General features: G+C 51.7%; 1 protein-coding gene across 5 annotated transcripts in view; it reads right to left on the reverse strand.

Moving 5' to 3' along the window:
• Positions 1-17,500, reverse strand: part of pak2a (p21 protein (Cdc42/Rac)-activated kinase 2a) — a 47,576-nt gene that overhangs the window by 7,145 nt on the left and 22,931 nt on the right. For 3 of the 5 annotated variants that reach the window (XM_058395377.1, XM_058395379.1, XM_058395380.1), the window contains exons 2-6: positions 14,113-14,335; positions 13,360-13,466; positions 8,687-8,831; positions 7,626-7,756; positions 3,782-3,899 (exon numbers count right to left, since the gene is read on the reverse strand). In XM_058395377.1, coding sequence (XP_058251360.1) covers positions 3,782-3,899; positions 7,626-7,756; positions 8,687-8,831; positions 13,360-13,466; positions 14,113-14,266 — 655 coding nt within the window. In that variant the 5' untranslated portion in view covers positions 14,267-14,335. Of the gene's footprint in view, positions 1-3,781; positions 3,900-7,625; positions 7,757-8,686; positions 8,832-13,359; positions 13,467-14,112; positions 14,336-14,954; positions 15,103-17,500 lie in introns of those variants that run through there. The other 2 variants (XM_058395378.1, XM_058395381.1) reach the window with 2 other exon arrangements.

Below are 17,500 nucleotides of genomic sequence, written 5' to 3' on the forward strand. Positions count from 1 at the left end.
GCCACACACACACGCACGCACACACACGCACGCACACACACACGCACGCACACACACACGCCAGACACACACACACGCCGAGACACACACACACGCCGCACACACACGCCGCACACACACACGCCGCACACACACACGCCAGACACACACACACGCCGCACTCACGCCACACCACGCCACGCTGCCGCCAAGGCCACGCGCCACGCCACACACGCGCCACGCCACACGCCGCCACGCCACACACGCGCCACGCCACACGCGCCACTTCACACACGCCGCCACACACGCACACACGCCACACACACGCCACACACACGCCACACGCGCCACACACGCGCCACACACGCGCCACACACACGCCACGCCACACACTCACGCTCACACACACACTCACGCTCACACACACACGCACGCTCACACACACGCACGCACACACACACGCACGCACGCACACACGCACGCACGCACACACGCACGCACGCACACACGCGACGCCACACGCCGCGACACGCCGCACGCGACGCACACGCCACACGCACGCCACACTCACGCCACACACACACACGCCACACACTCACGCCGCACACACGCCAAGACACACACGCCAGACGCACTCACGCCGCCACACACGCCACACACACGCCACACACGCCACACACACACGCCACACACACACGCCACACTCACACGCCACACACACACGCCACACTCACACGCCACACGCCGCCACACACACACGCCACACACACGCCAAGGCCACACACGCCACACACGCCACACGCCGCCACACACACGCCACGCCACACGCCACACACACGCCACACACGCCACACACACGCCACACACACACGCCACACACGCCACACACGCCACGCACACACGCCACGCACACGCCACACGCCACGCACACACGCCACACTCACGCCACACACGCCACACGCCACACGCCGCCACACACACGCCACACACGCCACACACGCCACACGCCACACACGCTGCCACACACACACGCCGCACACGCCACACACACACGCCACACACACGCCGCCACGCACACACGCCGCCACGCACACGCCGCCACGCACACTCACACACGCGCTTCACACACACGCCCACACACGCACGCCACACACGCCACACACACTCACACGCCGCCACACACGCGCCACACACACGCCACACACGCCACACACGCACACACACACACGCCACACACACACACGCCACACGCACGCACACACGCCGCACACACACGCCACACGCACGCACGCACACACGCACGCCACGCGCACACACGCCACGCCACACGCCACGCCACGACACGCCACGCCGCCAGACGCGCCACACGCCAGACATCGCTGGGCCACACGCCGCACGCTGCCACACGCCACAGCACACACGCCACGCACACACGCCACGCCACACACACACACGCCACGCACACACGCCACACACGCCACGCCACACACGCCACGCCACACACGCCACACACACGCCACACGCCACGCCACACACACACGCCACGCCACACACGCCACACACACGCCACACACACACGCCACACACGCACACGCCACACACACGCCACACGCCACGCCACACACACGCCACACGCCACACACACACGGCACGCCACACACACACTTCACGCCACATTGCACACACGCCACGCCACACGCGCACGACGCACACGACGCACACGCGACGCACGCCACGCACACACGCACGCCACGCACACGCACGCCACGCACACACACGCCAGCCACGCACACGCCACACACGCACACGCCACACACACGCACACGCCACACACGCCACACGCACACGCCACACGCACACACGCGCACACACGCCACACACACGCCACACACACGCCATTACACTCACACACACGCCACACTCACACACGCGCCACACTCACACGCCACACTCACACGCCACACACGCCACACTCACACACGCCACACTCACACGCGCCACTCACACGCCGCCACACTCACACTGGCCACACACACGCGCCACACACACACACACGCCACACACGCACGCCACACGCACGCCACACACGCACGCCACACACGCACGCCACACACGACGCCACACACGCACACGCACGCACGCCACGCACACGCACGCCACGCACACGCACGCCACGCCACGCACGCCACGCCACGCCACACACGCCACGCCACACACGCCACGCCACACACGCCACGCCACACACGCACGCACGCACACACGCCGCACACACACACGCCGCACACACACACGCCGCACACACACGCCACACACACACACGCCGCACACACACACGCCGCACACACACACACGCCGCACACACACACACGCCACACTCACGCCACACTTCACGCCACGCCACACACGCTGGCCACGCCACACACGCGCCACATCGCGCCACCTCACGCCACACACACTCACGCCACACACGCCACACGCACGCACACACACACGCACGCACGACACACGCACGCACGCACACGCACGCACGCACGCACACGCCACACACGCACACGCCAGCACGCACGCACACGCCACACACGCACACGCACACACGCGCCAGCACACGCGCACACACGCCGCACACGCGCACACGCGCACACACACACGCCAGACGCACTCACGCGGGCCACACACGCCACACACGCCACGCCACACACGCCACACACGCCACACACACACACGCCACACACGCCACACGCCACACACACGCCACACTCACACACGCCACACACGCCACACGCCACACACACGCCACACACACGCCACGCCACACACACGCCACACACGCCACACGCCACACACACGCCACACACACGCCACACACACGCCACGCCACACACACGCCGCTTCACGCCACACACACGCTGCCACACGCCACACACGCCAACACACGCTGCCACACGCCACACACACGCCACACACGCCACACACACACGCCACACACGCCACACACACACACGCCACACACACGCCACACACACGCCACACACACACACGCCACACACACACACGCCACACACGCCACACACACACGCCACACACACACGCCACACACACGCCACACACACTCACGCCACACACTCACGCCACACACTCACGCCACACTCACGCCACACACACGCCACACACACACGCCACACACTCACGCCACACACACTCACGCCACACACTCACGCCACACTCACGCCACACGCCACGCCACACACGCCACGCACACACACGCACGCACGCACGCACGCACGCGACACACGCACGACGCGCACACACGCACGCACGCACGCGACGCACACGCACGACGCGACGACACGCGCACACAGAACCACACAGAATCTTACACAGAACCACACAGAATCTTACACAGAACCACACGCGAACCACACAGAATCTCACACACGCCACACTCACACGCCACACACAATCTCACACAGCCACACAGAATCTCACACATGAACCACACAGAATCTCACACACACAGAATCTTACACACGCCACACACGAATCTCACACACGCCACACACACGAACCACACACACGCTCACACACACGCGCTCACACACGCTCACACGCTCACACACACACGCTCACACTCACACACGCTCACACACACACGCTCACACACACACACGCTCACACACACGCTCACACACACACGCTCACACACGCTCACACACACGCTCACACACACACACGCTCACACACGCTCACACACACTCACACGCTCACAAACACACAATCATAAATTCTTATCTCAGAGTCATACTCAGTTTCTCCATGATCTCCTCATCAGTCATCTTTCCCTTTCCTTTCTTCTGTTTATCTGCAGATTTGGAGACATCTGGAGGAGGAAGCGGGTCGATCATCGATGGACGAGTGAGAAACTGCACACAGAACCACACAGAATCTTACACAGAACCACACAGAATCTTACACAGAACCACACACAGAACCACACAGAATCTCACACAGAACCACACACAATCTCACACAGAACCACACAGAATCTCACACAGAACCACACAGAATCTCACACACACAGAATCTTACACAGAACCACACACAGAACCACACAGAATCTCACACAGAACCACACAGAATCTCACACAGAACCACACACAATCTCACACACACAGAACCACACACAGAACCACACAGAATCTCACACAGAACCACACACAGAACCACACAGAATCTTACACAGAACCACACAGAATCTTACACAGAACCACACACAGAACCACACACAGAACCACACAGAATCTCACACAGAACCACACACAGAACCACACAGAATCTCACACAGAACCACACACAATCTCACACAGAACCACACACACAACCACACAGAATCTCACACAGAATCTCACACACAGAACCACACAGAACCACACACAGAACTCACACAGAATCTCACACACAGAACCACACACAGAACCACACAGAATCTCACACAGAACCACACACAATCACACACAGAACCACACAGAATCTCACACACACAGAACCACACACAATCTCACACACACAGAACCACACAGAATCTCACACAGAACCACACACAGAACCACACACAGAACCACACAGAATCTCACACAGAACCACACAGAATCTTACACAGAACCACACAGAATCTCACACAGAACCACACACAGAACCATACAGAATCTCACACAGAACCACACACAGAATCTCACACACAGAACCACACAGAACCTCACACAGAACCACACACAATCTCACACAGAACCACACACAGAACCTCACACAGAACCACACACAACCACACAGAATCTCACACACACAGAATCTTACACAGAACCACACAGAATCTCACACAGAACCACACACAGAACCACACAGAATCTCACACAGAACCACACACAATCTCACACAGAACCACACACAATCTCACACACACAGAACCACACACAATCTCACACACACAGAACCACACACAATCTCACACACACAGAACCACACACAATCTCACACAGAACCACAAACAATCTCACACACACAGAACCACAAACAATCTCACACACACAGAACCATACAGAATCTCACACACACAGAACCACACAGAATCTCACACACACAGAACCACACAGAATCTCACACACACAGAACCACACAGAATCACACAGAACCACACAGAATCTCACAGAGAACCTCACACAATACCACACAGAATCACACACAGAATCTCACACAACCACACACAGAACCACAAACAATCTCACACACACAGAACCACACAGAATCTCACACAGAACCATACAGAATCTCACACACACAGAACCACACAGAATCACACACAGAATCACACAGAACCACACAGAATCTCACACAGAACCACACAGAATCTCACACACACAGAACCACACACAACCACACACAGAATCACAGACACAGAACCACACAGAATCACACACAGAACCACAAACAATCTCACACACACAGAACCACACAGAATCTCACACACACAGAACCACACAGAATCTCACACAGAATCACACACAACCACACACAGAATCACACACAGAACCACAAACAATCTCACACACACAGAACCACAAACAATCTCACACACACAGAACCACACAGAATCTCACACACAACCACACACAGAATCACACACAACCACACACAGAATCACACACAGAATCACACACAGAACCACAAACAGAACCACAAACAATCTCACACACACAGAACCACAAACAATCTCACACACACAGAACCACAAACAATCTCACACACACAGAACCACAAACAATCTCACACACACAGAACCACAAACAATCTCACACACACAGAACCACAAACAATCTCACACACACAGAACCACACAGAATCTCATACACAACTACACACAGAATCACACACAACCACACACAGAATCACACACAGAATCACACACAGAACCACACACAGAACCACAAACAATCTCACACACACAGAACCACAAACAATCTCACACACACAGAACCACAAACAATCTCACACACACAGAACCACAAACAATCTCACACACACAGAACCACACAGAATCTCACACACAACCACACACAGGATCACACACAACCACACACACAACCACACACAGAATCACACACAGAATCACACACAGAATCACACACAGAACCACAAACAATCTCACACACACAGAACCACAAACAATCTCACACACACAGAACCACAAACAATCTCACACACACAGAACCACAAACAATCTCACACACACAGAACCACAAACAATCTCACACACACAGAACCACAAACAATCTCACACACACAGAACCACAAACAATCTCACACACACAGAACCACACAGAATCTCACACACACAGAACCACACAGAATCTCACACACAGAACTTCACACACAGAACCACACAGAATCTCACACACAGAACTTCACACACAGAACCACACACAATCTCACACACACAGAACCACACAGAATCACACACAGAACCACACACAATCTCACACAGAACCACACACAATCTCACACACACAGAACCACACAATCACACACAGAACCACACAATCACACAGAACCACACACAATCACACACAGAACCTCACACACACAGAACCACACAGAATCTCACACACACAGAACCACACAGAATCTCACACACACAGAACCACACAGAATCTCACACACACAGAACCACACAGAATCACACACAGAACCACACAGAATCACACACAGAATCACACACAGAACCACACAGAACCTCACACAGAACCACACACACAGAACCACACAGAATCTCACAGAGAACCTCACACACAACCACACACAGAATCTCACACAGAACCACACAGAATCCCACACAGAACCACACACACAGAACCACACAGAATCCCACACAGAACCACACAGAATCTCACACACAGAATCTCACACACAGAACCTCACACACAACCACACAGAATCTCACACAGAATCTCACACAGAACCACACAGAACCACACACACAGAACCACACAGAATCAGACACAGAACCACACAGAATCACAGACACAGAATCACACACAGAACCACACAGAATCACAGACACAGAATCACACACAGAACCACACAATCACAGACACAGAATCACACACAGAACCACAGAATCACAGACACAGAACCACACAGAATCTCACACACAGAACCACACAGAATCTCACACACAGAACCTCACACACAGAACCACACAGAATCTCACACACACAGAACCACACAGAATCTCACACACAGAACCACACAGAATCTCACACACAGAACCACACACACAGAACCACACAGAATCTCACACACAGAACCACACACACAGAATCACACACACAGAATCTCACACAACCACACACAGAATCGCACAGAACCACACAGAATCGCACAGAACCACACAAAACCACACAGAATCTCACACAGAACCACAATCACACACAGAACCACAGTGAGGGTTAGAAGTGGACTCTAGAGGGAAATGTCTACACCAAAGTGCACAAAAACATGAAAATGCTAAACACACGCACACACACACACACACACGCACACACACACACGTGTGGAGGCTGTGAGAAACACACAGGTGAACACGTGACACTCACTGATTTGGTGTGTTCAGGTCGAGGAGCCACCACAGGGGGCGGAGCTTCATCATCATCATCATCATCAAAATCATCTTTAACACCACCAGGTACTGGCTCTGATCCCTTCTTCACTGGGGGAGCATCCTTATCTGAGAGACAGACAGATAGTGAGAGTGAGACAGCTGACCTGTGGAGCAGAGTGAGAGTGAGACAGCTGACCTGTGAAGCTGAGTGAGAGTGAGACAGTGAGAGTGAGACAGCTGACCTGTGAAGCTGAGTGAGAGTGAGACAGTGAGAGTGAGACAGCTGACCTGTGAAGGTGAGTGAGAGTGAGACAGTGAGAGTGAGACAGCTGACCTGTGAAGCTGAGTGAGAGTGAGACAGCTGACCTGTGAAGGTGAGTGAGAGTGAGACAGTGAGAGTGAGACAGCTGACCTGTGAAGGTGAGTGAGAGTGAGACAGTGAGAGTGAGACAGCTGACCTGTGAAGCTGAGTGAGAGTGAGACAGTGAGAGTGAGACAGCTGACCTGTGAAGGTGAGTGAGAGTGAGACAGTGAGAGTGAGACAGCTAACCTGTGAAGCTGAGTGAGAGTGAGACAGTGAGAGTGAGACAGCTGACCTGTGAAGCTGAGTGAGAGTGAGACAGCTGACCTGTGAAGCTGAGTGAGACAGTGAGAGTGAGACAGCTGACCTGTGAAGGTGAGTGAGAGTGAGACAGTGAGAGTGAGACAGCTGACCTGTGAAGCTGAGTGAGAGTGAGACAGTGAGAGTGAGACAGCTGACCTGTGAAGCTGAGTGAGAGTGAGACAGTGAGAGTGAGACAGCTGACCTGTGAAGGTGAGTGAGACAGGAGTGAGACAGCTAACCTGTGAAGCTGAGTGAGACAGTGAGAGTGAGACAGTTGAGACAGGGAAGCTGAGTGAGACAGTGAGAGTGAGACAGCTGACCTGTGAAGGTGAGTGAGAGTGAGACAGTGAGAGTGAGACAGCTGACCTGTGAAGCTGAGTGAGACAGTGAGAGTGAGACAGCTGACCTGTGAAGCTGAGTGAGAGTGAGACAGTGAGAGTGAGACAGCTGACCTGTGAAGCTGAGGTATTTCTGCTTCCCGTTTCCGGTGGAGTCGTAGAACTTGAGCACATCGAGGACAGCCTGTGGGTTCTTCTTCTGCTCTGACTTTGTGATGTTAGAGGTCTGAAGGAGCCGTGCCCACTGCTCCGGCATTCCCTAAGACAGACAGACAGGTCCGGGTCAGTGTGTGTGTGTGTGTGTGTGTGTGAGAGAGTGCGAGTGAGTGTGTGTGTGTGCGAGTGAGTGTGCGAGTGTGTGTGTGAGAGAGAGAGTGTGTGTGTGTGTGTGTGTGAGAGAGAGAGAGTGTGCGAGTGTGTGTGTGAGAGAGAGTGTGTGTGTGTGTGTGTGTGTGTGTGTGAGAGTGTGAGAGAGAGAGAGTGTGATGTGTGTGTGTGTGTGTGAGAGAGAGAGAGAGAGAGAGAGAGAGAGACCTCCTCTTCACACACCTTTCCCTCACACACAATTCCTCCTTCACACCCTCTTCACACACACCCCTCCTTCACACGCCACACACACCTCCTCCAGGCACACCCCCATCACACCTCCTCACACACCCGCCCCCTCCTCCACACACAGTCAAATCCTCTCACACACACACACACACACACACACATTACTATCTGCACCTCTTCACACACACACACAATGCGACCTCTCTCACACACACACACACACACACACACAGTGTGCGACACAGTTCTTCGCCACACACACACACCCCCCGCCCCTCTCACACCACACACACACCACACACACACACACACAATTGTCTCCCACATGCCACAGTCTCGCCTCCTTCACACACGTCCTCCACAATACCTCACCCCTGACACATCACTTCCCACATTCTGCCACTCTCCACACACACACCTCCCTCTCACACACACACTACACAGTCACTCACACATGTGGAACATCACCCTCACCAACACACCCCCACATCACCCACACAACATTCCACTGCCACATGCTCCTCTCTCCACACACACACACACAGCTCTCGCCCTCCTCTCACCACACACACACCACACACTTCAATACACACCTTTCTTCCATTACTGACATCTGGTCCAATATCCGTCTGCTCACGACACACCACACACATTGTCGCCCACCTTCACCACACATATTCCTCTTCACACACCCTCACCTCCTCTTCCTCACACACACTAATACCTTCACACACACACACAATAATGTCAGCCACCTTCCTCCTTCACAATAATACACACACCTTCCTCTTCACACACATATCACGCCTCCTCCTCCTCCTTCACACACACCCTTCGCCGCCGCCCCTGCCCTACACACACACACATACACTACTTCTCCTCACGTCACGCCCGCCAACACACATCAACCGCCAACCACACAACACGATCGCCGCCGCCACACAACACGCTCTTCACAATACCTCAATCGCCGCCGCCACGTCGCCGATTATACGCAACAATCTGCGCCGCACACGCTTCATCGCCGCACACAACACATCATCTTTCTTCACACACATGCTGTGTGTGTGTGTGTGTGTGAGAGAGAGAGAGAGGTGTCGCCCTCATCGCCGCCACGACCGCCACGCCACATCGCCGCGTCACCGCCATCGCCGCGCCGTGTGATCAAATATTCCGCCGCCGCGCCGCGCCGCCGCCGCCTCAATCAGTCGCCCGCCACATCTTCCCACGTCTCTTCACTCACACGCGCCACATCTTCGCCACACCGCCGCCCCACATCCCAATGGCCCGCCACACATTATCGCGCCACGCCTGTCCCACATCTTCACACAGGTGTGTGCAAGGTGTGTGTGCAGGTGAGAGAGCAAAAAGTGTGTGAGAGAGAGTGCAGGTGTGTGTGAGTGTGTGTAAGAGAGTGTGTATGTGTGCAGAGAGAGAGAGTGCAGGTGTGTGAGAGAGTGTTACAGAGAGTGTTTGTGTGAGAGAGTGTGTGTGTGTGTGTGTGTGAGAGAGAGAGTGTGTGTGGAGAGAGAGAGTGTGTGTGTGTGGAGAGAGTGTGTGTAGTGAGAGAGAGCAGGTGTGCAGGTAGGTAGAGAGTTATAAGGGTGTGTGTGAGAGAGAGGTGAGAGAGCAGGTAGAGTGTAAGAGAGAGTGTGTGTGTGTGTGTGAGAGAGCATGTGTGTGTATGCAAGTGAGAGAGCAGAGTGTGTGTGAGATAAAAAGTGTGGGTGTGAGAGAGATGCAAGTGGTGTGAGAGTATGCAAAGAGAGAGTGGTATATGCGCAAGTGTGAGAGAGAGTGAGGGTAGGCAGTGTGTGTGTGTGTGTGCAAGGAGAGAGTGTATACAAAAGTGTATAAGTGAGATAAAAAGGCAAGTGTGCAAGAGATACAAAGGCAAGCAGAGAGAGCAGTATGATATGGCAAGAGATGCAGGTATGCAGGCAAGAGATAGCGTGCAAGGTGCGTGCATATGCATAAGTGCGTGCAAGGCAGAGAGATAGAGAGGCAAGAGCACAAAAGAGCAAGCGTGTGTGCAAGATATTATACAGCGTGCAGCAGTGAGATATAGCTATAAGCGCGGTACAGAGATATTGATGCAAAGGCACAAGATATTGTGACATATCGCGTGCGCAAGTGAGCATGATATGTGTGCTTACACAGCAAGTATATATTATTGCGGCGCGCTTAAGGCATATATACATTTATGATAGAGGTGTGTTATCGTACCCCAGTGCACGCCCCCCCGATATTCGCGCAAGTCAAAGAGCGCAAGGCAAGCAAGGCAAGATTGCATGCCCTCGCCTCAAGGCACACCTCGCCGTCACGCCTCCAAGTGTCACACCAACACACAGGTGCAAGGCGATGCACCGCCCCCTCACATCTGCGATATCAATTGCGAGAGACCCGCTTATTATATTACGCAGTGCATCACATACGCCACAAGCTTCACACGCCCACAATAATTTTTCCCTTCAACTATTCATTCACCCTTCCCACACACGTCACGACCTGTCACATACCATACTACATACGCGGCACACCACCTATGACCAATGTGTCCGCGCCCCATATTACGGCGCAGCCATATATTGGCGGGCAGAAGTGCGCGCGACATACGCGCGCGCGCGCGCGCAATCCCACGCGGATCCACATCGCGCGCGCGCATGAGCCCCATCGTCGCCACATGCGCCACACGCGCGCACGCCGCCACCACGCACGCTCTCACTACGCGCGCGGCGCGCGCGCGACTGGGTTATAGTGCCGCGCGCGCGCAGATGATACGCGCAGGTAGCGCGCGCGCGCGGATATGGTACGCGCGCGCGCGATACGCGCCGCCACATCTCATTTGCACGCCATCGCGCATGCGCCGCGCGACTTCATTGAGCGCTGTGCCTGACACATCCGCTTCCCCTTCAATAATATTCGCGCACACGCGCGGCGCCCACACACACACGCGCGCGCCATGCTCACATATCGCTTCACTTCGACACACACAATAGTTCCCTCGCTCTGTCGACACGCTTCACTTCGTCATACTTCGCCTTCCTCACATACGTCGCTGCTTCCACGACATTACACTCGCGCGCTTTTCACACACTTTCTCACACATACGCCCATCGTTACACCCTAGAGAGATGTATGCAGCAGTGCAGACGAGAGCACATGAGTTGGCATAGCAAAAAAGGAGGTGCGCGCCACATTCGCCGCCAGCGCGCCAGGCGCGTAAGTATATATATATAGACGCCTACATGTGGTGTGCCAGAGAGTGTGTAAGTGCATCGCCTGACACATCACGTAAGAGCGCTGCAAAAAGGATATACGCATAAACAGGAGAGCAGAAGACATGTAAAAGTATATATATATGCGCAAGATGTTGCAAAGTGCAAGAGATAAAAGGCATATATATTCGGCGCGCCACGCATACGCTGCCTGCAAAAGGCAAGAGATATTTACAGAGGAGAGAAGATATGCGAGCATGTGGACCCTCTCACATAAGCGCAACACACCCGCGCAGGAGCCTCCACACACACACACGCGCGTGGCAAAGGCACACGCCAAAGAGAGATATTTCGCAGTGCGCGATGACGCATGCAGCGCGCAGCGCGCAGTCACAAAACAGGAGACGAAAAGCGCACGCGCCTGACATACGCCAGCACACACGCCTTTCTCCACACATCGCGCCGCAGACGCTCACACACGCCACACGCGCCCACACACACACACAGTGTGTGTGTGTGTCAGCGCACATACGCACAAGAATGCGCAGGCAAAGACGCGCAGCAAAGACTGCGCCACACGCCGCACGCGCATGATTATCAGCAGGCAGGTGTGAGCAGCGCGCCAAAGAGATACTGCCACAAACAGCATCTTTCACATTTGCTTACATGTCAGGCTTCATCTTTGTAGGCAGGCAGGTGAGAGCAAGTGGGCTCGTTCATCACATTTTTGAGAGATATCAGGTTTCTGTGACATGTGATACACGCAAAGACATATGTGTGTGTGCAGGAGAGAGAGGTGGGTGGTGTGTGTGTGAGAGTAGAGTGTGTGCAAAAGCAGAGAGAAAGGTGTGGCAGGGGTGTGTGTGTGAGAGAGAGCAGGTGGGTGGGAGTGTGTGCAGAGAGGTGTGTGAGAGAGAGAGGTGGGGCAGGTGTGTGTGAGATGTGGTGTGTGTGTAAGAGTGTGTGTGAGAGAGTGTGTGAGAGGTGTGTGTGCACTACAGAAGAGGTACTCACAGTGAACTCGCCTGTTACGGCATCAAACCCCACATGAATGGTGTGCTCAAAGTCTGAGGGATTGGAAATCTCTGGCCTCTCTTTATCCTTATCCTTACGCTTCCCTGCTGTCAGGATAGAGAAGGGGGGGAAGCAGAGAGAGAGAGAGACAGAGAGAGAGAGTGAGAGAGAGAGAGAGAGAGAGAGAGAGAGAGGGAGAGAAAGAGAGAGAGAGACAGTGAGAGAGAGAGAGAGAGAGAGAGAGAGCGAGAGAGAGAGTGAGAGTGAGAGAGAGACAGAGAGACAGAGAGAGAGAGACAGAGAGAGAGAGACAGTGTGAGAGAGTGAGAGAGACAGAGAGAGAGAGACAGAGAGAGAGAGACAGAGAGAGAGAGACAGTGAGAGACAGAGAGAGTGAGAGTGAGAGAGACAGAGAGAGAGAGAGAGAGAGAGAGAGAGAGAGAGAGAGAGAGTGAGAGAGACAGTGAGAGAGACAGAGAGAGTGAGAGAGAGAGAGAGAGAGAGAGAGAGTGAGAGAGAGAGTGACAGAGAGAGAGACAGAGAGAGACAGAGAGAGAGTGAGAGTGACAGAGAGAGTGAGAGTGACAGAGAGAGAGAGAGAGAGAGAGAGAGAGAGAGAGAGTGAGAGAGAGTCCTGAACACTCAGAAATCACAGATCTAGCAGTATAAAGTAATAAGAGCTAGAGTGACTGGAACAGAGCCTTAGATATGGTCTGAGCCCCAGTGCATGCTGGGTAAAGTGGTCACTCTGACCTTTCTCAGCAGAGAAGATGGAGTAGATCCCTTTGCGTGGTTTTTTCTCCTCGGGGACAGACGGCAGCGGTTTGGGGACGCCGTCTTTACTGCTGCTGCTCATCCTCACCGGGGGGGCAGGGGGTTTATCGTCCAACTCTCCGTTATCACACATCACACACACACACACACACACTCACTCACACACACACACACACACAGTTGCAGGTCTTCACACGACAACCTGCAGGGGTCAGCAGAGAGAGAGCATCGTCCACAGAGTTTAACACAATATCATTAAAGACACATAGAAACCTAAAGAGCCTGGACCCCTGAGTGGGCAGTCATCACAAGATGGTGGTGATGTACACAACAATCTGTCTCAGGGTGTGTGTGTGTGTGTGTGATTATCGGATATCAGCAGGTCAGCATGTTTAAACGTGTAGCTAATGGAGTTAGATGATGGACAGAATAACAGACGGGTGTGGCGCTCATCTATCACATGCTCATTCTTCAGCAACACGCCCATATATGGTCAAATCCTGTCTCACTTCACCAAGAGAAATCCAACAAATCAAACACACCACAACCGCAAATGGCTTCCTGTTTCTGCACTGTCACTGATTTCACATGCTTACACACACACACACACACACACACACACACACACACACACACACACAGCAGAAATGCCACAGTGCTGTCGACTCACTCTACCTCACTTCAGTTATGTCTGTGAGACAGGTCTGTTCTGTAAACTTTCACAGCAAACTCAAAACCTTCCCTTGACCAGATTCCCTTTCTTCACCTGATGACCAGTCACAACCCACAACTCCCCCAAAATAATAACATTAAGAAAATACCTTCAGTCCACACACAGAACCTGCACTCAGCACGAACACGAGTATCACTGGTCCTCAGTGATATATCAGTCTGGGAGGAGTCTCTGCTGACCCCCGCCCCTAATAAAGACACGCCCAGGTGGCCATGTTTATGCTCAGGCTCAAGACATCTAGGGTTAAAAAGTTAATATCAACTGGACAGCTCTGTAATAATCATTAACTCTCGCATTAATTAACTCGCATTCATCCTGTCTTCCACACCTTCTCCCTGATCACACACAGGCTCTGTGACTAACACAACCCGAGTTATTCTACTGACAGACAGGAACAACACAAACATTCCTGAGTGACCAGTACAGACCAGCAGAGAGAGAGAGAGAGTGCAGAGAGAGAGAGTACAGAGAGGGAGAGAGAGTGCAATTACTACAGTGATTATCGGATATCATTAGCATGTTTACATACGTTATTTTATACACATATATATTTTTATACATATACATATTTTTATACATATTACTACATACACATCACATTTACATTTATATAAATACACATATCCTGTTTCACCATATTATTTATATATATTATTACACATATATATATATATGGCTCCTTTATTCTAATTCACACACACATATCACACACACAGCCTCACACACACACACACACACACACACACACACACATATACAGTACACACACGACACACACACACACACACACAGTTTTTACATATATATATATACTGTATATACATACTTTCACAGCACACTCATTATATATATTATTGACCATATATTTTATTATGATTTAATACATATATATATTTATATATATATATTAACATATAGATATATTATATTATTATTGTCCACATTATATTTATTATTACAGCCACATATCACTTATATTATTATTATTATTACCACATATACATATTATTTACTATATATTATTATTATTTACATATTATATTTATATACATATTTTCATACATTATTATTATATATATATCATACATATATTATTATAACCACATATTATTATTATTTTATATATATATATATATATATTACTAATATATATTATATATATTATATTGAGTTATCTGACTGACAGATATATACACACTATATATATATTCTGATATATATTATACCATATATTAATATATATATATATTACTATTAATAATTATATTAGGGATATAGATTTATATTATATATATATATACTCTTATTCATATACATATATATTATTTTTTATTATTATTATTATTATATATATATTATATATATTTAGAGCAGAGAGAGAGAGAGAGAGAGTGCAGAGAGAGATATTTTTTACAGAGAGTACAGAGAGAGAGAGAGAGAGAGAGAGAGAGTGCAGAGAGAGAGAGAGTGCAGAGAGAGAGAGTACAGAGAGGGAGAGAGAGTGCAGAGAGAGAGAGAGAGTGCAGAGAGAGAGAGAGAGTGCAGAGAGAGAGAGAGAGAGAGAGAGGGAGAGAGAGTGCAGAAAGAGAGAGAGTGCAGAGAGAGAGAGTGCAGAGAGAGAGAGTGCAGAGAGAGAGAGTACAGAGAGGGAGAGAGAGAGAGTACAGAGAGAGAGAGAGAGAGAGAGAGTGCAGAGAGAGTACAGAGAGGGAGAGAGAGAGAGTACAGAGAGAGAGAGAGGGAGAGAGTGCAGAGAGAGAGTACAGAGAGAGAGAGAGAGAGAGAACAGAGAGAGAGAGAGAACAGAGAGAGAGAGAGAGTGCAGAGAGAGAGAGAGTGCAGAGAGAGAGAGAGAGAGAGAGAGAGGGAGAGAGTGCAGAGAGAGAGGAAGAGAGAGAGAGAGAGAGAGAGAGAGAGAGGGAGAGAGTGCAGAGAGAGAGGGAGAGAGTGCAGAGAGAGAGGAAGAGAGAGAGAGAGAGAGAGAGAGAGAGAGAGAGAGAGAGAGAGAGAGAGAGAGAGGGAGAGAGTGCAGAGAGAGAGGGAGAGAGGGAGAGAGTGCAGAGAGAGAGGAAGAGAGAGAGAGAGCACGCTTACCCTCACCTCAGTGATCCAGCCAACTGGTGTGTGTGCAGACAGAGAGAGAGAGAGAGAGAGAGAGAGCAGAGAGAGAGAGAGGGAGAGTGCAGAGAGAGAGAGGGAGAGTGTGTGTGTGTGTGTGTGTGTGTGTGTAGGGTCTTCAGTAGACTACAGAGTGCACACTCTCCACATGGGCAAGTCAGAGCAAGCTGCCTTCATTCCAGAGCATTAGCACACTCACGCTACCATCTCAGTTAGACTGTCTATCTGTCTGACTGTGTCTCTGTCTGTCTGTCTGTCTATCTGTCTGACTGTGTGTCTGTCTGTCTGACTGTGTCTCTGTCTGTCTGTCTGTCTATCTGTCTGACTGTGTCTGTCTGTCTGACTGTGTCTCTGTCTGTCTGTCTGTCTGACTACACGTCTGTCTATCTGTGTCTGTCTCTCTCTCCCATTACATTCTTTCTCCTCTACATTTATATCTCTTTATCTCTTATGTCATTTCTGCACACCATTCAAGCCGAGACTTTTCTCAGTGTGATAAGACATCACACACACACA

The sequence above is a fragment of the Hemibagrus wyckioides genome, linkage group LG07, assembly GCF_019097595.1.
Source record: "Hemibagrus wyckioides isolate EC202008001 linkage group LG07, SWU_Hwy_1.0, whole genome shotgun sequence".
In the NCBI taxonomy this organism is placed as follows: Eukaryota; Metazoa; Chordata; class Actinopteri; order Siluriformes; family Bagridae; genus Hemibagrus; species Hemibagrus wyckioides.